At 44.9% G+C, this 23,486-nt stretch overlaps 2 protein-coding genes across 8 annotated transcripts; both read right to left on the bottom strand.

Annotated features, from left to right (window-relative positions):
• Positions 1-791: 791 nt before the first annotated feature.
• LOC111836892 (transcription factor MafG-like) lies at positions 792-14,779 on the bottom strand. Of its 7 annotated transcripts, none has more exons than XM_023798558.2 (3): positions 14,512-14,779; positions 6,694-6,756; positions 792-5,885 (listed from the first exon to the last, which is right to left on the bottom strand). In XM_023798558.2, the coding sequence occupies exons 2-3, from the start codon at positions 6,727-6,729 to the stop codon at positions 5,433-5,435; spliced, it is 489 nt and encodes a 162-aa protein (XP_023654326.2). In that variant the 5' UTR covers positions 6,730-6,756; positions 14,512-14,779; the 3' UTR covers positions 792-5,432. The 7 variants fall into 7 exon arrangements, with proteins under 7 accessions (XP_023654326.2, XP_072560915.1, XP_072560916.1 ...); XM_072704814.1 differs by having other exon boundaries at positions 792-5,896; positions 6,695-6,756; XM_072704815.1 differs by lacking the exon at positions 14,512-14,779 and adding an exon at positions 14,310-14,330 and having other exon boundaries at positions 792-5,896; positions 6,695-6,756.
• A 700-nt stretch (positions 14,780-15,479) lies between these two features.
• On the bottom strand, positions 15,480-23,486 carry LOC111836921 (pyrroline-5-carboxylate reductase 1, mitochondrial-like). The gene is made up of 8 exons (XM_023798611.2): positions 23,331-23,486; positions 22,903-22,990; positions 22,656-22,726; positions 21,670-21,849; positions 20,643-20,864; positions 19,561-19,653; positions 19,307-19,470; positions 15,480-18,715 (listed from the first exon to the last, which is right to left on the bottom strand). The coding sequence occupies exons 2-8, from the start codon at positions 22,967-22,969 to the stop codon at positions 18,547-18,549; spliced, it is 966 nt and encodes a 321-aa protein (XP_023654379.1). The 5' UTR covers positions 22,970-22,990; positions 23,331-23,486; the 3' UTR covers positions 15,480-18,546.

Here is a 23,486-nt window from a genome sequence, read left to right as displayed (position 1 = left end):
TGCAATTACAAATAAGCAAGTGACATCTGTAACATTAGCGAGAAAACTTGAATTACTGCCATCTATGTACACTGATATATTTTGAAAATGACGGGTAGGTACAACGCCTAAAGCCCTCACGTGGGGTACTATAAATGGATGAGTGAATGTTGCACAGTCGTTTCTTCATTTACTCTGTATATTGTTAAAAGGGAGAAAGGGCGTGTTTCTTTGATGTAGGTGTCTGCCGATATTTCGGTTCGTTGTATCTGGGTTACCGTGTCCTCAAGCCTCCTCCGGGCCGCAGAGGTCGGACGACGCGGCCGCCGTCGCACAGATCTGGGTTAGCCGCGTCGTTAGACTTCATCCCGCCTGCAGGCACATCCCGGCGAGGGATTGCCTCCATGGGATTAGTGGCGGAGATGATGATGAGGATGAAAACGACTGCGATCGTCTGCAAACGGAAATGTCACTGGTGCGCGGCGCTCCATGTTAGATCAGCAGAGAGACGCGCACAGCGGTTTCTCTGTCCTCATTACGGACAGTTGAGCCCAGCCATCATGACTGTCATATTTTACTAAAGTTAGGCCAAAAAACACGTCCTTAGAGAGGTCTCGAATTGGGTCAGCCGACGGCTTTTTTTGGACCTAATAGAAGGAAATCGAGCTTTCTAAACAGTGGCGACTCGTCGACCCTTTCCAGGCACATAATTCACCCCACAGGAGCTCTTACATGCACAAATACCAAAAATGGGTCGAAAGGAACACAAAATAATTAATCTTAATAGCAGCTGGAGAACACAGAAACCCAGATTTTCTTTTTCAAAACGTTTTATTGGTCATATAGAAAATAAAGTAAGCTGTATATCACAAACATACAGTATTTACAACAACAACAGACGTTTTGAAAATGAAAACTTAATCTCACGGTTTTTATATATGAATACATTATATCACTATCTACAGATTGCAAAAGTACAATAATTTAGGTAATAAATACAATTAAATTTATGTATTCTTCATACAAAGTACTGCAATATAATTTATTACATCCCATACAGAAATATACCAGACAGATTTTTCCCATTTAAATTTAAACATATTCATATTCACAATACTTTTTATATAATTAAATCTCACTTTACATATTTGAAACACAAAAAACCCTATTTTTAAGGGCAAGATAGAAAATTTGCCGTTACACACTAACCAACAGACAGGAATGTGGTTCGTTTAAAAAAGCAGGGGGAAAAAAAGATAGAAATAGCAATAATTCTCATCTATAGGAATATGAGCTCTTTCAACTATAGACGTAATCTGGGACCACAATGGAGGCGGAGCTTCAGAGGGGATAATAACAATAATAATCAATATTCATCAGGAACCAGCTTCCGTTTGCCTGGTTAGACTAAAGGTTGTAACAGTTTCTGTCTAGCATCATTAAGTTTGACAGCAGATAAAAAAATAAGTGGCCTAGCAGCAATGAATGCAACAGCCTCCAGTTGTCTTTCTTCAGTAAAAGCATTTGGGAAGTCACTTTTCAGCGAGACACCAGACTAGAGACTTCGCAGCGTGACGTCACAAAACAGATGTTTCTCTGGATAAGGATGGGGCGTTCTGGAGAAAGCAGTGTCACACTGTCCATCAATTTCAGAGCTTATGAATATAGTCATCGGAGGTTTGGGCAGGAAGGACTTGCTGCTGGCAAACATCAGCAGTTACAACCAAACACAGCAGAACTCATATGAAACCACTCTTACGAAAGGTTGGCTCCTTTCAGCAAAAGGTGAGGTTAAGGGCACATCTTGAATGTAGCAAGCACTGAAAAACGACGTCAACACCAGCCAGCCATGGCGAAACGCCTGGTCTGTCGCGCTACAGCAATCTGGACGTGATTGGGATGATTTCATTAGATCCTCACTCTACCACTAAAGAACGTCAGATCGATGATGCATTTTTACGGATGCATTTTTTTTTGCCTGGTGAAAAGAGGAGCAAAAAAAGCCAAAGAGCTCCAACGGACATCCTGTCGGCATGCTAACGGTCCACCCTATGCTGTATGAGCGCCAGTCCACCCAAAATCTGCCCATCGGCCAGGGGCTTTTCACCCACCACAGTTTAAGGCACACCTCTTTACAGGACACCTCGTCAACGGAGGGAGCCAGAGTATCTAAAAGTCCTATGGGATCTATAGAAAAGTCATGGGTTTTACTTATTTTTGCAGACTTTTCACACAGCACAGATTAGGCAGACGGCACCTGCGGGGGGAGGGGGGGCGGTGGAATCTGCATCTCCGACAGCTGCCCACGTGGATGCACGTGCACACTCCTTGACAGTGGCCAGTCAGGTCTCTTCTGTAGGATTCACTAGAGTTTCAAACTTTGGGACAGTGGACGGCAGAAGGAGGTGAAAGGGGAACTCCTCCAGGGTTTGGCTCAATAACACACAACAAAAACACACTCTCCTGTGGGGCAGAGTAACTCCTAAATAAACAGTCAGGGTTCCATGCCTAATCGCTTACCAGCCTGTAGAGGTTTCGGAGTTTGACCCCATCGACCAGGCCGCCGGATCCTCCGTCAAACATACTTGCCACAAAAACACTTTCCCCCTAGCCGCTAGCATTTGTGCTAACCAGACTCCAGTGTGATGCATTGGAGTGCAGGGACAGCAGCAGGAACGCTGGATACTTAAGGCTAACTTCAGAGGGTAAAACCCAAGTGTGAAGGTCAAGGGAATACGAGGTCCTTTGGCAAAAATAGCCGTCTTATGATCTCCCAATGGCCAGTACACAACTTTAGTTCCTTCCTCTGCCTATTTAACATCGTCATTATCTAAATGTAAACAGAACCTGGTTCCACTGAAAAAGACTGACATACAAGTATTGACTTTAAACATCTCCTACAATTAGATTAGTTTCACAGCATCAAGTGAAAGCCTACCACCACCACCCCCCCATATAACAATTGGCTCATGACCCAGCTACATACACATACTGGAATAGCAAGGAGCAGGACTGGGGTCTAGACCATCATTCTAGGACTGAAGGGCCACCAGTAAAGTTGCACCATAATGGCTGTCTGGTTACCCACTCTGGGAAGTCCTTTAGGATTCCTCATCACCATAATCAAACAACTGCCCCAGAGAACAATGTGGGTAAGGACTGTCCAGAGTTTGTGGTTTGTCTCAGAGATGAATTTTAAGCTGGTGGAAGATGTTCTACTTTAACTAGTGGTCAAATCTGCAACATCCTGTCTGCAAGGGAACACCCATCTCTGTCAGTTGCAACCGAAGATGGAACCTGCCACCGCTAATCAATACTTTTCTCAAACTGGTTTATGGCTCAAATTATGCCCCAACTCTCACTCTGAAATATTTATTTTTCCTGGTCTTCATTGCGTTTAGATTTCTCATTGCCTCTGCCTCCTCCATCGTAAACAAAATCGTTAAATTCAGAAATTTTGCTTAAACACAACCATTTAAAACCAGTCTTTCAAAGTACGAAACCAGGTGCAGAAAAGCATCAGTGTGAGATTCTGGAATGGTTCATTTCCAACAGCTTCCCGTGTCTTTCCTGGCCTTCCAGATAGATCAATGAGGACCACGCGAACATTACGCGGCAATCTTCTTTTTGACGAAAGCAGCACTTTAGAGAGAAGACCCCTCACACAACGGCAGTCGTAAGCAAAGTGAGTGCACTTCATGTCTAGAACACGGCACGGGGACTTTCTCCCGCATTCGGTTTGGAATGCTAAATCAAGTTTTTCCTTTTTCTTTTTTTTTTTTTTTTTGCATTTACACATCAGACGACATACATAAACCGCAAACGTCTCACAAAGTGTCATCTGTCAGATAAAATACCCCCACCCAACACGGTCAAACCAATCAGAAAGCACGGGCCGCACATCTCATCGTCAAACAAGTTCACTGATACTGCTGACTAGGCTGAGGTAACATCAAACCCCCCCCCCCCAACAAAAAAAAATAACAGCCATAATGGTCAATGACCCCTCACCCCTGGCTCTCTTCCTATTACACAGGGCGCACCAATAGCAGGTACACAGAGATGCAAGGGACACCATGTTTACGTCACCTATGTCAACCTAGATTTATAAAGGAAAAAAAAAGTACAGCTTCACGTCCATATACTGAGATATACTGCCACCTATTCACTTGTACGCCACGCCACGCGCTATCCACAGTACGTGCCTAGTCACAAGAAAAAGCTATCGACTTCAATATTAAGCCACTTTTGGTACAATTGCAAAAATGATATCAAACAAGTGATTTAAACATTTCTCCCTCTTCAAAGGTTTTTATAAATAAATAACGCAAGATCTAGGTATTCTGCTTTTATAAAAATCAGAACTTGAACTTGGACAAAGATCGTTCAAATACAAACACTGACGACTCTGTAGTAAAGCTTACAAAATATTCACGTGATGAGCTAGTCTAGTTTTCTACTATTTAAGTGACCGGCTAGTCCTCACTTTATTACAAAAAAAAATAATAATAGCAAAATCAGTTTTAAAAATAAGTGTATGTCATCTAGGATACTACGCTTCACTTAGTTCAACAGGTGACCTTCAGTCTAAAATGGATCACAAGCACAACTAAAGCAGGAATTAGCTTCTTTATCGTACCTAATTATATTCATGTATCTCTGTATTAATTCCTCTCATTTTTTCTTGTTGTGTTTTAGTGATATGAACATCCCACACATATGAAGTCCACCAAGTATCAGGAAATGAAATCTGGCCACTTCTCAACCAACAAGACATCAAACTTTACATACTGAACCCTGCATTAAAGTTTTCCTATTCTTAAGCACATTATTGCCCTATCAGTTTTATATTCTTCAAATATTACATGTAAACACCATTGGATACCAGCATATTATTCTGAACACACATCTACACGGTACCCATAACAGCTGAACATATCAAAATAATTTGCCTCTAAAAATTCGGACTATCCAATCACATAAGCTGGTCTTCTGAGGAAATGTCTCTGTTCTGCTCACGGTTTTCGGACTGCATTTGTAGAATTTCACCTCAAATGGTTGGTCAGTGCAAAAATATTAGGCACAGGTATGGGGGGGGGGAATTAAAAAAAAAATGTGCAGAGAATACCAAAGTAACGTGGCAAATACTAACCTTTAAACGCACGCTCGTTTAAAAAAAAAAATGGGCATTTTAAAAAGCTGACGCCCAGCCAGAGAAAGAATGATTATATAATATTCCATTATGGGATAATGGGAGAAGAAGAAAAAAAAAACTGACCCCCTGGATGATAAACAAAATTAATTCGGTAAAAAAGGGAAATTTGGATTTAGAATAAAATTCATTCAGAAGCGGATTGGGGGGCGGTGGCAAATCAGAACAACAGAAACCTTTAGCCATAGAATTGCACTGACCACACCCACCTGACCTGACCTCCCTGGCACCGTGCCCAATACTAGGACCTGGTGTCTGTTTTTGTCTTAACTATTGTGATGACGCTGGTGGTGGCCACCTTTCCCGGGACCAGGGGCCCGATGACAGAGGCGATGGGGCCCCGGGCGGCGACCACGGGGCCGCGGGCCACTGTCCTGGCAAAACCCTGCAGCGCCTCGTACTTGGAGCGCAGGGCGTCCAGCTCCACCTTCATGCTGGCGTTCTCGTGCGCCAGCTTCTCCACCTCGCGCTGCAGGGCGGCCTTCTGCCGCTCCAGCTCCTCCTTCTGCGTCACGCGCTTCACCCGGCAGCTGGCTGCGTAGCCGCGGTTCTTCAGCGTGCGCCGCCGCTGCTTCAGCTGCAGGATCTCCTCCTTGGAGAGGCCGCGCAGGTGCTGGTTCAGCTCCCGCACCGACATGGTCACCAGCTCGTCGTCCATCAGGCTCGTGCCGTTCTCGCCCGGCTCCCTTTTCACCTGCTCAAGCCAATTTGGAAAAAAAAAACATAAAAGAAAAAATTAAACACACACTGACGGGAAAAAAAAAAATACAGCGCACCCTGGTGGTCAATGTAAGCGCTGCTCTATTCGCAAGCCTGAAAAAAATACAGCGCACCCTGGTGGTCAATGTAGCCGCTGCTCTATTCGCAAGCCTGACAAAAATACAGCGCACCCTGGTGGTCAAGGTAAGCGCTGCTCTATTCGCAAGCCTGAAAAAAATACAGCACACCCTGGTGGTCAACGTAAGCGCTGCTCTATTCGCAAGCCTGACAAAAATACAGCGCACCCTGGTGGTCAATGCAAGCGCTGCTCTATTCGCAAGCATGACAAAAAAATACAGCGCACCCTGGTGGTCAATGTAAGCGCTGCTCTATTCGCAAGCCTGAAAAAAATACAGCGCACCCTGGTGGTCAATGCAAGCGCTGCTCTATTCGCAAGCATGACAAAAAAAATACAGCGCACCCTGGTGGTCAATGTAAGCGCTGCTCTATTCGCAAGCCTGAAAAAAATACAGCGCACCCTGGTGGTCCATGTAAGCGCTACTCTATTCGCAAGCCTGAAAAAAATACAGCGCACCCTGGTGGTCAATGCAAGCGCTGCTCTATTCGCAAGCATGACAAAAAAATACAGCGCACCCTGGTGGTCAATGTAAGCGCTGCTCTATTCGCAAGCATGAAAAAAATACAGCGCACCCTGGTGGTCAACGTAGCCGCTGCTCCCAGCTAACCAACCCCTATTCCCCAGTGTGAAAAGAACACAACACCAGTGGAGCCCGATAACTTACCTTTAAGGCCTTGTTGCTCTTGCTTGTGGTCGTCATGCCACAGAAGCCTCTTCTAGAACAGATCTGTGAGGAGAAAAGGGGGCTATCAGTTAAAGATTAATGTTTGGGGGAGGGGACACTGACGGCTGAAATCCTTTTCATCCCTTATATTAGATATAATACGGTATAAAAAGTAAAGAAGTATCTTGTTAACACAGGTAATGAAGTACGTACGACCTGCCCTGGACTGTCGCACTGAGCATGTACTATATGAGTCTTTCCTTTTCTGTCTTATCTGATTGTTTTGTTGCTCACCCCAGCCCACCCCCTTCCCTGTCCCCGTCCCCTCCCTCTGTTGGTCATTTCAAATATTTGTCCTTGATATTTTTTCTATATGGCTTTGCAAATGAAAAACATCTTTTAAAAAAATGTATCAAATATAAAAGAGAGAATATATATATTTTTTGGGTGGGGGGGGGGGATACAGACGATAGCTATACACTCAAGAACTACGTATCGCCAAAGAAAGAAGCGTCACGGCCACAAGTATCCGACCACTCAGAGTGATTAATTTCACAGAGGAAACCGACGTCTCTTCATCCTGTCCTTGCCATGTGTGTGTCCCCCTGATGCGGTCAATGCCTTAATGCGGAAAAGGACGGTCAGCTGAATAAGGTTAAAGCTCCTTGAGTGACATAGATGCAGGAGAGCACCATGGAGGAAGACAAGATGAGCTCTGTGAGGTTCCCAGCCACCAGATCAGTTTTTAAATCGGAATCTTCCGACCATCTCATCCAGTGTCCTCGTCGCATACAAGTGACAGGAGGAATTTTCGGATATACGGAAGAAACAACCTACCGACAGAGCACGTCCTGCACACCTGGATCTTCGACGCGTAAACAATGTGCATGAAAAGCAGAAGGAAGTTCTTTGGCGGGCAGATGAAGGCCCAGCAGAGACACGTTTCACTGCGATGACGCCACATCCAACGACACTCTCCCTATGGGCCACAAAACAGCTCAGAGAGAAGCCAAAAGCCTCATGTTTGCCAAGGTTCCATTCCTTACATGTTTGCTACCTACACCCATACTGCTACATGGTAAACACACCCTAATGCGACACACTCTGCCTAACACACCTAAACACGTTAGCAAGCGACTGACGCACAATGAACACAATGACCAAATTATGGCAGTAAACAAAGGCTGGCATTAGTACAAACTACTACTACTACTTCTTCTACTACAACAACAAACGCCCTTGAGCGCGGCCCTTAACCCCCCAATATGCTACAGGGACGCCGGGTAAAGGGCTAACCCTGTGTCTGTGCCCCAAGACCTGGAACTGTATATTTGGGTGTGTATGTCTCAAAGGAGAGCAAAATGGGGTATGTGGAAAGAAGCATTCCAATATACCGGTGCTCATACTTGTGTAAACGGCTAATCATCGCCACCACCACCCAACCCCAGAATCCAACATCCGGCTTCCTGCCAGTGTCGCGGTGGAGGAGCTGCAGCTCGCAGACCTCCACACGAAGCCACCGAACGGCCACTTCCTCGGCTGGCTCTCTGAAACCGCACAAAACTACAAAGGAAGTTTCAGGCAAGGGGGGGGGGGGGTCGCATCAAGCCAGTGTTCCGCACGTACCACCGAAAGAGCTTCTCGGATTGCAAGGGAAGGTTCCAGAAAACACCCAGTTTCAATATAAAAAAAAAAAAAGAAGAGAAAATGGTAAACCAATAAACCAACAAGCACGAAAGGAGAGGTCACTGGAGAACAGCAAGACAGCATCGTGACAAGGGTTCGGAAGCGGTGGGAACAAGGAATGGAAATACGGAAGGTGCTGGTTCATGGCTGACATTCCGCCACTATTCCCCAGTTCTGCCCAGCATAGCAAGGCTGCATAGCAAGGAGGCCTCCGTCAGTACATCTGTCTCATGGCACGGTAAACAACCACACGCAGTCTGGTGCGTGTTTGTGTTTGGGCTGGGGTAATCCCCAACTGGCTCTGTGGCCTGTCCCTACCCCGGCGTGCATCTCTATGGAAAGTACCGGTTACGCCATCGCCTCTAGGGGTGTGGGGAAGGGCCAGCACCGTGACCGTCAACGCGGGCGAGCGGCCGTCACTTACCAGCCTCGCCAAATACCCCAGACAGGAGAGACGGACCATGAGGGAAGCACCTCCTGACAAGATGAACGATCATAACCCTGAAGCAGAGGCAGGAACACCATTGGACTACAGTGGCGTGGACTGAATTCCCTGAACTGGGAGTGACATCATTACCATTAAGGTTCAGCATAATGGGGAGGGAGGGACTGTGATATCCAGGAAGACAACGGCACCCCAGTAAGATAAAAAGCATAACATGGTACTATTCCAACCTGAAGACTTGCTTCAATAATAACCCTATTAGTCTTAGCAGGATTGTGGCACTGTGTTTGGTGTGAATCAGTGTTCATCTGTCCAGCAAACACTAATCCGACAGCATGCCTCTGCCCAGTGTTTGCCAGGTTAGGAAGGAGCCCATCCACATACAGCCACCCCTTAATTTGCGCTTCTCCTGTCTGAGGACCCAGTGCCAGGAGCTGCAGGAAGCCCCCTGTCGAACCTCCGCTGGCACCATAAGCAGACACGGGGAGGATAGAGTTTCACTCCTTCAAGGGCACACGGAGGGTCGCTTTCCAAAAACAGACGAGCGACGCCCTGTTCTCCAATCAACCCCGTGACCCGCCCGCTAAAAATAAACACAGATCCGTTACCGACACTACAAGCTATTGGCTTAAGCCACATGCCCCTACCCCCCTATAGAGGCAGGTGAGCATTTATACATCGTAATCTCTGCTCCCTGCAATCGCTGCCGCAGGTGGTCACAGATGGGGGCACCTCTGATGGCCAGATGATTCAAGAGGCGGGGGGCGGGGGACTGGAGATCCGACCCACCTGCCTCATCCTTCCAGCATGGAAGAGAGGCAAAGGCTGCTGAATAAGAGGCTCCAAAGAGAAGGGACGTGTGCAGAGAACCTGGGGGAGACTGCAGGGGACTGCAAACAGTCTGCACAGCCAGGGAAGACCGCCCAGAAAACAACAACATGCAATACACGATTAACAAAAACAAAACTGAATTAAAAAAACAAAAAAGACCCCAATGTTCACTCCCAAACTTACTGCAACCATGACACATGGTCACTCAGCTGTCCAAGTCCTCTGTCCTTCAGGTAAAACTAACCATAACTAAACTAACTCTTTTTTAACCTTCACCAGCCATTCCCTGTTCCACATCCGGCATGAACCCCTGAACTCTTTGATTCTCCTGCAGTGACAGTGGGCACCACTAAACCTTCCTCCTCAAAAGGTTTCCTCCCGCTGGAATCCTTTGGCCGGGATTTGCTCATTAACAAAAGCTTCCTGTCCGGCCCGGTGTCCAGTGACAAATTTAAAGTGGACAGACAAGGAGCAGACAACCAAGACCGGGGCCACATGGAAATTAACAGGTACTGAAAGAGAACAGACAAAGAGAGCATCAATAAATGAAGAGCAGTGGGTAAAATAAGGAGGTATGCGACACACGTGGAGGGAAACGGAAGCATTACGACGCCTTTCCCGCTATAGGAACTGAGCTTGTGTGCGATGACAAATAAACAGAAAATGCACTCAGTAACTCAGGTTTCTTTTTGACCATGTCTTTCCCAGAGAATGGGGTTCTGGATTATAAAAATGCTATTTAAGGTGTCCCCCCCCCTCGCAGAGGACAATCAAAAATCCCATTTGCATGTGGCCTGTTGTAATTTTAACTGCAATCTGGCTCTGAGTGTTAAGATGGCTTCGACATTTGTCTCTCGCACCTGTTGAGCGCCGCTAAGCTAACAGTGAAATCAGGAAACTCTGGCACTCTTTAATGAAAGTTCTGACACGTGAAACGGGGCTTTCAGTGGCTTCGCCGATGATCTGTTGCGTCGGTTCTCCAGAATACAGTTGCCGCCGCAACCACCATCTAAAGAGCAACTTTGCAGCTGTGATGACGTTAACCTTAGGTAACTCTTACAAATCTTAGAATTATGTAAATATGTCCAATTCCGGTTAAGTGATTACTGTTTTAATGAGGGGGAAAACAACATAAAATATAACCTAAGTCAATACAGAGTCCCAAACATCTTGATTTCATCTGTGGCAACACACATCATGTCCCTATAGGTTATAAGGAGGTGTTAAGTGGACTGTAATTCATAACAATCATCATTTCACACTGTAGCACATCATGACCACATCTGCTCCGGCTCTGTTGCTGCAACACCGCCAAGAACTTAAGACATTTTTCTAATTTTTGTAAGACATTGAGTCAGATACTAGTTAACAGGACTGTCAGAAAAAAAAAGTACCAATTTATACCATTGAGGGTATAATTACTTGTGCTGTACCCGCAAAGGTCTGCCAATTGTACCCTAGCTGTAGGTAAATGTACCTTTTAGTCTAATCTGAGGTACAGAAATGGACCCTGGGGACCATTTTTGTACCATTGCAGGTACATTATAAGTGTGTGTACCTTTGGGAACAAAACTGCGCCAGGGCTGTACCATTTCTTTTCTGACAATGAGGGATGCATCAGATATTCCTTGAAGTTGGTACATAATTATAAAAAAAAAAAAACAAAAAGCACAAGGAGTTCTTAAGGCAAAAGGTAGAGACAGACGGGAGCGAAGCATAGCTGCTGAACACTGTCATCCCAACTGCCCCGGTTAATATACATCAGTCACTTCATCATACGCGGCATAAAACTGCCACACCTTTCAGGCACAGAAAACAGCAGCCATGCTAAGGCACTGCGACGCCATTTTGAAAAAAATCATTTCTCTTCTACTCTTCCTGAGTCGATCTGTTAATCCAGCCAGGGAAGCTTTGCCTGGGCCGGAACCCTGAATGCGAGTCTAGCTTACAAAGCATTTCATCATAACTAAAAGTTGCCTCTTGCCCATGACGACAGCCCCCCACCCTTAGTTTTCCGTTTCTCAGCTGATTAATTTCTGCATGCATATTTCGCGGCTCTTGCACCAGAAGACCACTGCTACAGATTCGCCTTTCTTAAGTTTCGGGGGGGTCCTGGTTCTCCCGCGGTGCCCGGAACCCTCCTCTGGCTACAGATGGATCAGGAGTTATGTGGAACCCATGAATTCAGTCTTCGACATGGGGGACACTTGTGCCCCTACCCGAAATCACAGAGGATCTAGACAAAGTCAGCCCCTCACGAGCAGCGAATCAGAAAAGCTCTTTGTGCCGTTGAAACAAATAAATAAAACAAACTGCAAAGCAACCGCTTTCTCACCTGTAATTTGCATCTTTCGAAATCTATGACGAGATCCACTGCTCATCCCTCCAATTTTGAAAGATGCCCATTAAAGGCACTCACTTCTCCTGTGGAAAATGTCGTTGCCATTACCCATATCCAAGCCTAGACTTCTGTTGAGATACTGAGCTATAAATTTTACTCGAATCGGATGCTCAAGTGCATGGAAACGAAGGATCTGTTCACTTCTTTTTAAGCCTAATCCCTTACATTCCAACACGCAGTCATACCTCATCCATGCCCAGTACAGACCTTAACAGCGTCCTTATCGTAGTGAGAAAAAAAGTCATCCAGGGAACCCTGCTCGCAATGTTATATTGCTGGATCAGATTTCAGCTAGTCATCCCACTAATGCTGAATTGTCACCCTCAATGACAGTACACCCCCCGCCCCCCCCTCGGGGGCCAATCCCATGAACCTCAAACCGCTGAAGCACCCTGAACGTGACTCCTGCCTCCATGCCATTGATATCAATTTAGAAAATGAAAATGCAGGCAAAATCTGATTACAGGTAGGGAGGTATGAAGCACACCGTAGATATCAGGCTTTCCAATGTAGTTAACAGCCAATGCATCATCATGGTACCCATGAGTTAACCTTAAGGTTTATCGAATAAGCTCTGACTCTACCAGGGTGAATTCCAGATATCACCCTCAAAACCTCAGCCTTATAATGCCGAATAAACGACAGTGATGACCTCTTCGATTAGAGTGGATGGCAGACGGGATTAGAAAGACACTGTAACAGTAAAAAAACGTCCTATTTGTTCTAATATCGTCGTCAGCAGCCACGTTTGACTGAGAATTTGTCTTTCTGCATTTCATTCTAGTACATACAGGTAAATGCAGCAACACTAAATCATAGTGATATGCTAACAATACAGAACGCAGAAGATCCCATAATAAAACGGTAACATATCCGTGATATACTACATATTCAAGCATTTTCTAGAAAAGGAACTTTAGAATTTGCCCTCATTGTTATCCAAAACTGGGAAAAGTTAGGTACTATCGTTGTGAATTTGTCTACAGATAGAACTTTGCAGCAATATTTGAACTACACCATAACGACAAAACCGGGCGATAAGACAAAAGAACTAACGAAAACTTCATTTCGCACAGATGAACCTGACAAAACACAACCTTGCAACGAAGCCAGATCATTTAACGGGCTGCATTGGGGAAATATCTGAACCAGACAACAAGTGATATGGTGGTTTATTTATGCGTTTGTTCTTGGGGAGAAAAAATTGGGAGCGAATCCAAAATGCTAAATCCACGACAGTACGCCAAGCGCACCAGACGACGAAATTGACCAAACTGCGCGTTCCCTTAAATGACATTTCAACGCAACCAAAAGCAGTCTAGATGTTTTTAGGCGGAAATACCCCTGGCTTTCAGTCAACAGTGTAGGCAGAAACCTGTAAGACTGAAACCCCCCGATATACCATCTTTGAGATCTGAGCCTTGAGATCAGAGACACCCTTTGTTAACCGCTTTCCGCAGCCTCACGGCCACACTGGTGATTCTCTCGCAGCATCTCTACTCTTCCCCGTTTGCGAGCAATAGCATTGCATCTCCATCCTGGATCTAGACCTTTGTCCACTGGATCCATGTTACCACAGCATCATATTGACGGTTAAATAATATATTAGGCTATATTATATTATATTCAACGTGATGAATCAGCATGTACCATCAGATGCTCGCCCGACTTTGTAATTGAGATCACTTATGTGTTTATCGCGATCTCTATCAAAATAAAACGTACAACTGCCGACGGAGAAATCGTTTTATTTGGTGACGCTAACAGACTAACATAAAATCAAGCCTGTCGAGCAGCTCGCTGTCATATTAGACATCTGGCAATGAACCTAACACGATCCCCGCATTCCGTCGGACGCCGCGGCTGTAAGGCAGCGCCGCGGCTGCCGGGAGATTAACGCGGAAATATCAATCAGTAAAAGTGCCATCGGAGCCCGGCGGATCGCCAGCGCAAGACCTTACCTTTTCCGTGAAACGTACAGACAACCAAGCTCACGAAAACGTCGCCGTGCTTTAAGCTTTCCGACGCTGTTTTTTTTTTTTACAGCTCGGTGCGGTTCTGATGAAACAGCAAGTCGGTCCAGCACCGGTGCTGTACGGAGCTACACATTTCTCGACAAACCCCCCTAGCTGTCACTACTTCCTTCGCTCGCTCGCTCGCTCGCTGCAGCGAAAGCACGAGTATCTCCATGACTCCCGCCCCGGACCAGGGAATCCCCCATCAGTCTAGCCCCTTTAAACTCCTAGATATTACCTCCGGATCGTCTTCCTTCCCTCCCCCTGCCGCGATCACCCAGCAACTGCAGTTTTTAAATTATTTTTATTCCTCAAACGACACATATACACTTTAAAGTACACGCCACAAATGTCAAGCAGGCGAAAGGAAAGTAAAGGCGTGCACACTCAGCAAAACGATTTCCCCTGCTGTTTACAAAATAAACTTCACTTTCACTCACCAGATCGAAAGGGACTTTCTCTGATGTGCGATACCAGATGTGACTTTTTATCTCTAAAGGACACCACGAGATATTAATCGCTGATTAATGTGCTTATCGCCTTCTTTCTAATTGACTCGTGGTCGTCTTGTTGATCCCTTTCTCCTGCAGCCAGACGTCATATGATGTTTGGTCACATGGTTTCATTCATGAAGGATCTACGCAACTGGTAAAGGAGCTTAAAGGGACAAGCGAGATGTGAGGGATTTTAAGCTTGATTCTTGAACATCAGTGGCAACTATTTTTAAACCTGGCTTTGATTTAAAAAAAAAAAATGTTCCACGTGATACTATTAAAATCTCAACAAGTACGCCATTGATGTCCGCTGAGCGGGAAAAGTTAATGATACGCCCATTATGAATACATGTTAAACTCGTCCAGAGCTTTAAAAGTCGTTTAATTCTTCATTTCTTTGCATCACAGGTAGGTGGATTCAACATCACAGAGATTTATGTAGTCTAAACATGTTCAGATGAGAGGCACAGAACCATAGTATCTCTATTCATCGTACACATTCCTTTATAATCATTAGGGGCCGGTGGGGCCTGGTCCCACCAGATACTGCATGGAGCAGTACACAACATTAATAATTCAGTGTAAAAAGTCATTTTTTCTTTGTAACTAACATTGTTGCACATCCATTACAAGGGTAGTGCTGTCCGCTACATTCCAACTATCTTTCTGTACTAAAAGTGCAGTATACTCTCAAAAAAAAGGGTAAAAATTTGTACCTTTGCCTGTCACTGGGGCTGTACCCTCAAGGGTCTGCCAATTGTACCCTTAGCTGTAGAAAATTGTACCTTAGGTATAGTTAAGTGAGATAAATGTACAGAAATGGACAGTAATTTCAGATGGATCAGTAATGAGCTGTATGGCAGTTTGATGTTGTCCGCACACCGAGAGCAACAAAAAAAAATAACAGGATGACATGCGTGAAGACCGTTTAATAAATGTCACTATTGGTATCGGCACTGCCGACTGCTGCTGCACACTCACGTAAGAAACATACTCCTTGCTTTAGTTAACTCATGATGCGTTATCTGAAACAGTGCTAAAAATCATCACCATGCCAATAACCACTGCTGAGTCAGAAAGAAACTTCACAATGTTGAAAAGGAATAAACTTTTTCCATGCAACAACCATAGAGCAACAAACATTAGAGATTAAAAGCAATTCCTGTGCTATGAATTGAAAATGAGTTCATTCATCGATTGGTGAGTTTCCACAGAAAAGTTACTGACATGTTTGCCTAGATATGAGTTTTTTTATTATTATGCTAAATTATTTGTATGATTATTAAAGTATAGTCAGCTACTGAACAGCACAGATGGAATCCATACAGCATTGTGCACAAGAATGTTTCAGCGACATTATGACAATACTGCAAATCGGCTGCACCCAGGAGGCGTTCGAGGCCCGGCCCTTGTCCGCCGCTTGGCCCATTCCAGAGGAAAGGGAGCCAGAGCGGTGACTCACGACTGCTGCCGCAGGGAAACGGGTTCCTTGTGGTAGATGGAAGCGGAAGCCCCGGCTCCAATTGGGCCTCCACCTGCATCGCTGCAGCAACCATCTTCTGTAAGGTCCACCGATGCCAGCAAAGCGACACTGATAAGATCAGATACTCTGGAATACAAGCAGTCAATTCCTGGCCTATATAAAGTAACTGTCTAGCAAGGGCAATTCAAATATGCCAAGCTGACAGCAGGAGAAATATTGCATACAGAGATTTTTTTTATAAAACTGAGGACAACCTTGTGGGGACCAAAAAAAACCATCCCAACAAGGTAAAAAATTACAGGTTTTTATCCGATTGTGGGGGCACTGGGTCCCCACAAGGTAATAATTACAAATTCTCACAGAAACACACATAAGCAAACATATATGAATTCACAACCTTTTGGGGACTGCCCATTGATTTCTATGGGAAAAACCCTAATTCCAGCTATGACAACCTTAACCCCAACCCAGCCCTAACCTTAACCATAAGTATCCAATTAAAAAACAAGACTTTTGATATTTTTAGTTGTGTGATTGCAGCCATAGATTTTTATGAAACTGATTTTTTTTTGGTCCCCACAACCTCAAAATAACAGGTGTTTATCACATTGTAGGGACAATTGATCCTCCAAATGTAATGTATACACATAACAACCTCCCACATACCCACACACACACAGCTACAAACTACCCAAGAATTATGCATTTAAAAATTATACTTGCATATTATCATGTATGCATCTAGCTTACACAGAAATGAAAGATTATACTGCCAGTGGGACATTTCTGTTTCATTTAGCACATAGAATTGCAGTACACAGCTGTCAGAATGGAAAGTGTGCGAATCAGACCCTGACCTTTGGCAAAGTCACCATTTATAACCAGCCAATTCCTGTGGCCACTTGCGTTGGTATTTTTGAAGCTTCACTGCAATATCATTCATTCCACAAGGGGTCAGTCTCACACTAAATGAAATTAATAATGAGGTTTGCAAAGTTTGCAAGACTTGTAATATTAGATATGACAAACATAACAAAACAAACCCATCATAATCAGTTTGACTTTTCACACTTCATGATCATCCAATGATGGATTATCAGAACAACATTTATTTATTATTATTTTTTTTATATATAGATATTTTGGGTAACTATCCAGAGATATGATAGAAAATACGCATAAAAAGGTATTTAAATTAGGGATTAGAAACTTGATTTGTAGTAACAGAAAATTTCTCCATTTAAATGGAACCTAATCAATCTAAGGTTCCACCGTGCCAATACCAATAGCTGCTGCCCACAATGATCCATGTCACAAAGAACAGGTCAGTATAGGAGCGCCAATGAAGCAAATGGGACTGGCAGATTAAGGCAAAACATACTATCAATTAGAGAGTCCCTGACACCAGAAATACCGGTTATACCAGAGTGACGTTTAGGGTTAGCATTGGAGTGAGGGTTTGAGTTGAGATTAGGACTGAGGTTATGGGTTATGATTAAGGGTTAGATTTGGAATTTGCGTAATGCCCAGGGTTAAGGGTGGGATTAAGATTAGGTCTAAGGTTACAGTAGGCAGTGTGGCTAGGTATAGGGTTACAAGTTGGCATTAGGATTTGGGCAATTAACCAACCTGAATTAACCAACTCTGAGTATTAATCTGAAAGCACTCAGGACAGACTGGCAAGATGGGAACAGAACACATTTGGATTGGTAATAACTCCCAATGCACTCCGGGCTCTTTGCACCAGTGCTCTGAAGACAAAATATCTGCTAGGGTCACATGAGCAAACAGGCAGGAATGACCCCACCCACCAGAATCTCTCACAGAGCCTTGCTGAGCAATCCTACAGAAGGGTAGCAACGATAACCGAACACACTGCTGTGGTTCTCCCGGCCAGGAGGGAAACGTTTTTTCCATCTGCATTCCAGAACCCGACTCACATGCTTGCACACCATGTACAGCCTCTTCACAAGTATAACGACCATAATGAAAAGTTGAGCACATGCCCAGACTGACAGGTGCCACGTGATCCCAAAAGATTTCACAAACTTCTCTGAACTTCCTGATGAGCCAAGCACAAAAGCGACTTTGGAGAGGCAGGGCAGAGGTGGAGAGTCCAGGACCAGAAAGTACAAATCCAGACCAAGGTTTTGTTTCAGCCAACCAGCTGAGTATAATGAGTCACAGTCAAAAAGTACTCGACTGGTTGGTTGAAACAAAACCTTGGTCTGGATTTGTACTTTCCGGACCTTCCACCCCTGATTGTTGTAATTCCAGCTCCATTTTTAAGTGATCGACTGAGCTGGCACAGATTCAGTCTGGGGGGGGTGCACCCCCCTTGCCAGAAAAACACTTCAGCTTGATTCCATAAAAAGTATATTTTTAATGATAATTGCATTTTGGCAGCATTGTCCTTGCATTAAGCTGAAAAACAGACATTAAATATAATTATAATCCTACTGGACCCCCCTCCGCCCCGCCCAATCCCTGACAGCCACTCAGCTGTTCTTCTGCCGCGGGGGGGAGTCGCTGTTGAAGATGCTAATCCCGGTCCGGACGGTCACACCTGCCCCAGAGACGCCCGGCTGCTGCAGCACTTTATCCAGGGTGGTCTTCTTGATTGCGGCAGCAGAAATCTTCTCCTGGTCGGCCAGGAACTGCAGCTCCCTGAGAAGGAAAGAGGATGGGGGGGGGGGGTTCAAGACCAGAGCCAAGCCTTCCAAGACCTCCGTAAACTAAACCTCAGGCCTGAGCTCCAAAGGGGTCCAGCCCAGTACTGTAAATGGTCTTAGTTTTTAGGCAGCATGTTTATGGATAAAACTGAAGTGACAAAATCTCACATAACTTGACACCATTATGTTTCCGGGCTTTCGTGCTTCCTACTGTACCTGCATGAACTGGCTCAAGCTAAATAAACACTGAAAAACAGCAAAACACCTTCATTAACTCTGAAAAATGGGTTTTACGAAAAGACTAATTTCACTTTGGCTTGGTTTGTACCATTTAACAATTGTACAGATTAGCAAAATACAAATTCAACTTAATTAGCCTTATTGAATAATTTACTTACTCATTGTGGGCCTAAGAAATGTTTAGTCAAATTATATTAGTTATGTTAATATTCATATCAATACTTCGGTGGACAAAAATACCTTTTTCGATTGATAATCCCTAAAAGATAATGTTATGAAGAGGTAAAACCATGGTTGCGGTTAACGGGAGGTCAGTAGTGGTTCATGAGCACACGGGCAGGGCTACCTGGTCCTGATGCAGGAAGCCTCCACGGCGTTGATGAGCAGGCTTCGGAATCCGCCGCTCTCCATCACGTGCAGGGCGTGGATGGTGGCCCCGCCCGGGGAGCACACGTTGTCCTTCAGCTGTCCTGGGTGCTGCTCCGAATCCAGCAGCATCCGCGCCGCGCCCTGCCAGACAACAGAGCGAGGGCAGGGTCACCGAGGGGCTTTCGGGGGTCGGACGGGAGCGCGGGGGGGAATCCATGGCGGAGTACCGACCAGCAGGGCTTGGGCTCCCAGCCTGACGGCCAGCCTCCTGGGAAGGCCCATCTTCACGCCTCCGTCTGCAAGAGCGTCTACAGCGGTGAAGGCCTGAAGCGCGGATGGAGACGAGAGAACGACACCACCGTGTGACTCATGAGTGAACTAATCAAACACATACATATGCTGTAAAGTCGACTGATTTACCAAAAATTAGGAGATTTAACTGATAAAATAATAAGGCAACACTTTACTTGAGGGGCCACAAATAACATAAGTATTATGTCAGTACTTATGTATCAATTAACCACAAACTAAGTGTTACTGACAAACTGATCTCATGTTTGATCATCGTTACTGTCACATTTTTTGACTCAAGCGAGCACTATTTGTCACAATATCTGTTAATTCTATAAACCTTTGTGAACTACTGAAGGAACTACTGAAGGAACTACTGAAGGAACTACTGAAACAGTTAACAGAGTATTTGTGCCCCCTCAAGAAAAGAGTTACCAATAATAATAATAATAATAATAATAAATAATAATAATAATAACACTTTACTGGTTCCTCGTGGGGAAATTCTCTGCATGAAGGGGAGCTTATGCAAGATTAATAAACTGCTGAGATTGCCAAATAGTCTGCCCAAGTCTGCTAAACAGTGTGTGGAAAAGAGAAAAAGCAAAGGTCAACAGATGGACAGGGTCAACCTGGAGAGAACATTCCAAATTCAGAGACAAAGGTAGAGCATAAGATCCGGCTATTTGGAGATATTGGGAGGCCTTGCAAAATGTGCTCAGCAAGCAGAAAAACTGGTCCAGAATGTATGCTGACTTTTGAGAAGTACCAGAATAGTTGGGGAGCCAATATCATATTAGCTGAAGCAAGCAATTCAGCTGCTATGTGAAACAAGCCGTGATATGAAGGTGCAATCGTTTTTGACCAATCAAATAGAAACGCATGGATATGTCATGTCACAAAAATGTTTAGAACCTGGAAACCTTGGCAAAGGAGCCGGGCCACTCAGAGAATTCTCAGGAGTGACTATCTTAGCATGTAACGTGCAGAGTGTGGCCGCAGGGCCGGCGGGGGTCGCTCACGTAGGCGGGGCCACTGCCACTCAGCCCGGTGACGGCGTCGATGAGGTCCTCCTCCACCTCGGTGCAGAAGCCCACGCTGGCCATGAGCTGCTCCAGCAGTCTGCCGTCCTCCACCTCAGCGTGCGTGCCCGTGGCGTACACCGTGGCCCCCTCCCGCACCACCACCGGCGTGTTCGTCATGCAGCGCATCACCTTCGGGGCCTCGCGGTACTGCTGCAGCTTCTGCAGGCCGGGCAACAGGGGGCGTGACGGTTAAGGGGACTGGTCTGTACACCTGGGAGGATGCGGACACTGACAAGAGAAGCGTGTTCTCTCACACACAGCATCAAAGCTGGATTCACGCACAGCATTTTTACTGTTACTGAATAAGCAGACCCTGAAGGTCAGTGTAGGACTCTTCCACAAAGGGTCAGAGAAGCACAAAGCCCTGGCAGGCTGGGGATACCAGGTGCAAGCGGACTCAAAGTCACACTGCACAATGAGGTTCATTTGGAGAGGGGATTTGTGCCTGGTCAAAACAACACTGACCCCCAAACCATCTCACAATGTATACAGCAACTGCACACAGCTGTGTGTGGCTCTCTGGGTTAGAACCCCGTGCCTGTAATCGGAAGGTTGTCGACTCAAATCCCATGGTTGGCAGAATGATGCTACGGTTGGACCCTTGAGTGACGTCCTTTAACCCCAAGATGGGACTGGTGAAAATCCAGTTTCCCCAAGTGCGTGAATGAAGCATCTCTATTCCATTTAAATGGAGGCAATTATGAGTGAAAACACAGGAAGCATTTGGCTCTGCTGCCCATCACACACTTCAGGATTTAGATAAACTCTCACAGCATTTTTTGCAGAGCCAATGCCATTTTACTAGTGTTTAATTTAACTGCTTTTTGACAGGTTTTTTTTTTTTTTTAAACTGCAATCAGATCCCAGAAAAACAAAACATATAACAACTATATAAAAATCACAACTCTGATGCCACCATTTTGGCTGAAACCATAAGCTGCTCATGTCGCTGTGGAACCCCGACCTTCTCGATGGAGCTGATTGTGACCCCGGCAGCGCAGGAGACGATGAGGTGGCGGTCTTCGATGTCTGGCCCGACCTCGTCCAGCACGAACGGGATGATGTGGGGCTTGACGGCCAGGAAGAGAACGTCGCTCCTCTTCACGGTCTCCTTGTTGCTGGTGGTCAGGTTCACACCCATTCTCTGGGGGGAGGGAGGAATGATTATGAACAATTTAGGCTCCCGCCGAAGACTAATCTAAGCATCTGCTCAAACTCAGCTGCTGGAAGATGGTGTATATTTTGGATATGGGTTTGTTTCAGTTATGGGCACCATCTGAGCCGCAGTCCAGGTTCAGCCCCATGGGAGCGTGACGTCACGAATGCGACTTTCAAACTGTGACATAAAGGCCAACAGAGAGAACTAATCAAGCATGAATGACTTTGATCTCGACCACATCTTACATCTTGCTTTTACCAATAAGGTCCTTTCATTCTTTTTCCTATAACGTTACCATGCCCGGGGGGAGGGAGAGAGATTAGGCAGCCAGTTGACCTTGGGTCCCCAGAGATTTTTTTTCATTCTCCCCACTCAGGAATTTTTCTGTTGTCATCTGACTTTTTTTCTTTGTCTTGCCTTTTCCCTGTTTTATTGTGTACAAATGTTGTAGGAATGTGTTACACCCAGGTAAAGTGCTTTGGGGTAACTCTGTCCTGAAAGGTGCTATATTAAAATAAAAAAGTGAGTTGATTGAGCAATGCAGTTCTTCATTAGCAAACAAACAAAAAAAAAGATGCACCTTTTGTACAATAGGGTGAAATCACCAGCATTTCTTAAAGGAATATGAAGCTAAAATGTAGGGTAACATTTTACCTGAGGGGGGCACAAGTAACTTAGTAACTCAGTAACTCAGTTACTACTCAAGTATCAATTATTAACAAATGTGGTAAATGCAAGAAATACATTAACCGTTATGATTTATTGATGATATATAAGGACGTCCTACGCACCCGCAGCCCGGACACTGTGGGCAGATCCATGTCTGGAGAGCTGGCTGTGATCTTCTGGGTGGCGATCACACCTGAAGACGACAAAGCAACTTAATAAAAGCAACCGATGTTCGTTCACTCCTGCGCACTTTCGCATTGAACATACATTTAAATTCTCAGCAGCATTAATTATATATACTTATACAATATATATAATTATTATAAATTTAACAATATAGTCCTTTTACATCTAAACTTGGTAACTTACCAGCTGCCGCGAACCCTTTCACCAGCGCGTGCGCCAGTTGGCCTGCGCCAATGAATCCCACGCTCATCCTGAAAATCCGCTTATTTTGCTATATAAATTCAATACCAAACGATTAATGTGGATTATTCGAAGAAAATGCAATACTCATTATACTGTGTAACTTCTAAAACAAATAAAATTGCTGTATTGTGTACTGCCACAAAACTCTTAGCTGCACAAGTTTTGTCAGCATGCACATTCTTGACATTATTTATATATTGCACTAGCCGATTATATACAATAAAGATTTAAGTTTCCGTATTAAATAAATAACTTGTTTACGATCTATAGTTAGCTACCAGGCTACTCATTTATCGGAGCTGCTGCGCTTATATATGTGGGCAAAAATACTCGACTATTGTTACATGTTTTTACGAGTGAAAGCTTACCTTTAGCTATAATAAACAGACAATTTTAGGTGCCCAGTTAATCAAAAAACACTGTTATTGCAGTGAGCACGGGCGTTCGTATTGCATGTCACTTCCTACTTCCACGACGGCGTGTCGCTGCAAAAGCAGTCGCAATGAGTCGCGCGGATTTGGTTG

The sequence above is a fragment of the Paramormyrops kingsleyae genome, chromosome 22 (genome assembly GCF_048594095.1).
Source record: "Paramormyrops kingsleyae isolate MSU_618 chromosome 22, PKINGS_0.4, whole genome shotgun sequence".
Taxonomy (NCBI): domain Eukaryota; kingdom Metazoa; phylum Chordata; class Actinopteri; order Osteoglossiformes; family Mormyridae; genus Paramormyrops; species Paramormyrops kingsleyae.
Note: the sequence above shows the minus strand (reverse complement) of the source record. Positions and strands in the feature narration are given on the sequence as shown.

Excerpts from the sequence above, each read along its gene's own strand:
- LOC111836892 (XM_023798558.2), bottom strand. The coding sequence starts at position 6,729 with ATGACGACCACAAGCAAGAGCAACAAGGCCTTAAAG. Across the intron at positions 5,886-6,693 it reads AGAGCAACAAGGCCTTAAAG|GTGAAAAGGGAGCCGGGCGA; the intron begins GTAAGTTATCGG and ends TGGCTTGAGCAG.
- LOC111836921 (XM_023798611.2), bottom strand. The coding sequence starts at position 22,969 with ATGAGCGTGGGATTCATTGGCGCAGGCCAACTGGCGCACGCGCTGGTG. Across the intron at positions 21,850-22,655 it reads CCACAGTGTCCGGGCTGCGG|AGAATGGGTGTGAACCTGAC; the intron begins GTGCGTAGGACG and ends CCCTCCCCCCAG. Across the intron at positions 20,865-21,669 it reads CAATCAGCTCCATCGAGAAG|AAGCTGCAGCAGTACCGCGA; the intron begins GTCGGGGTTCCA and ends CCCGGCCTGCAG.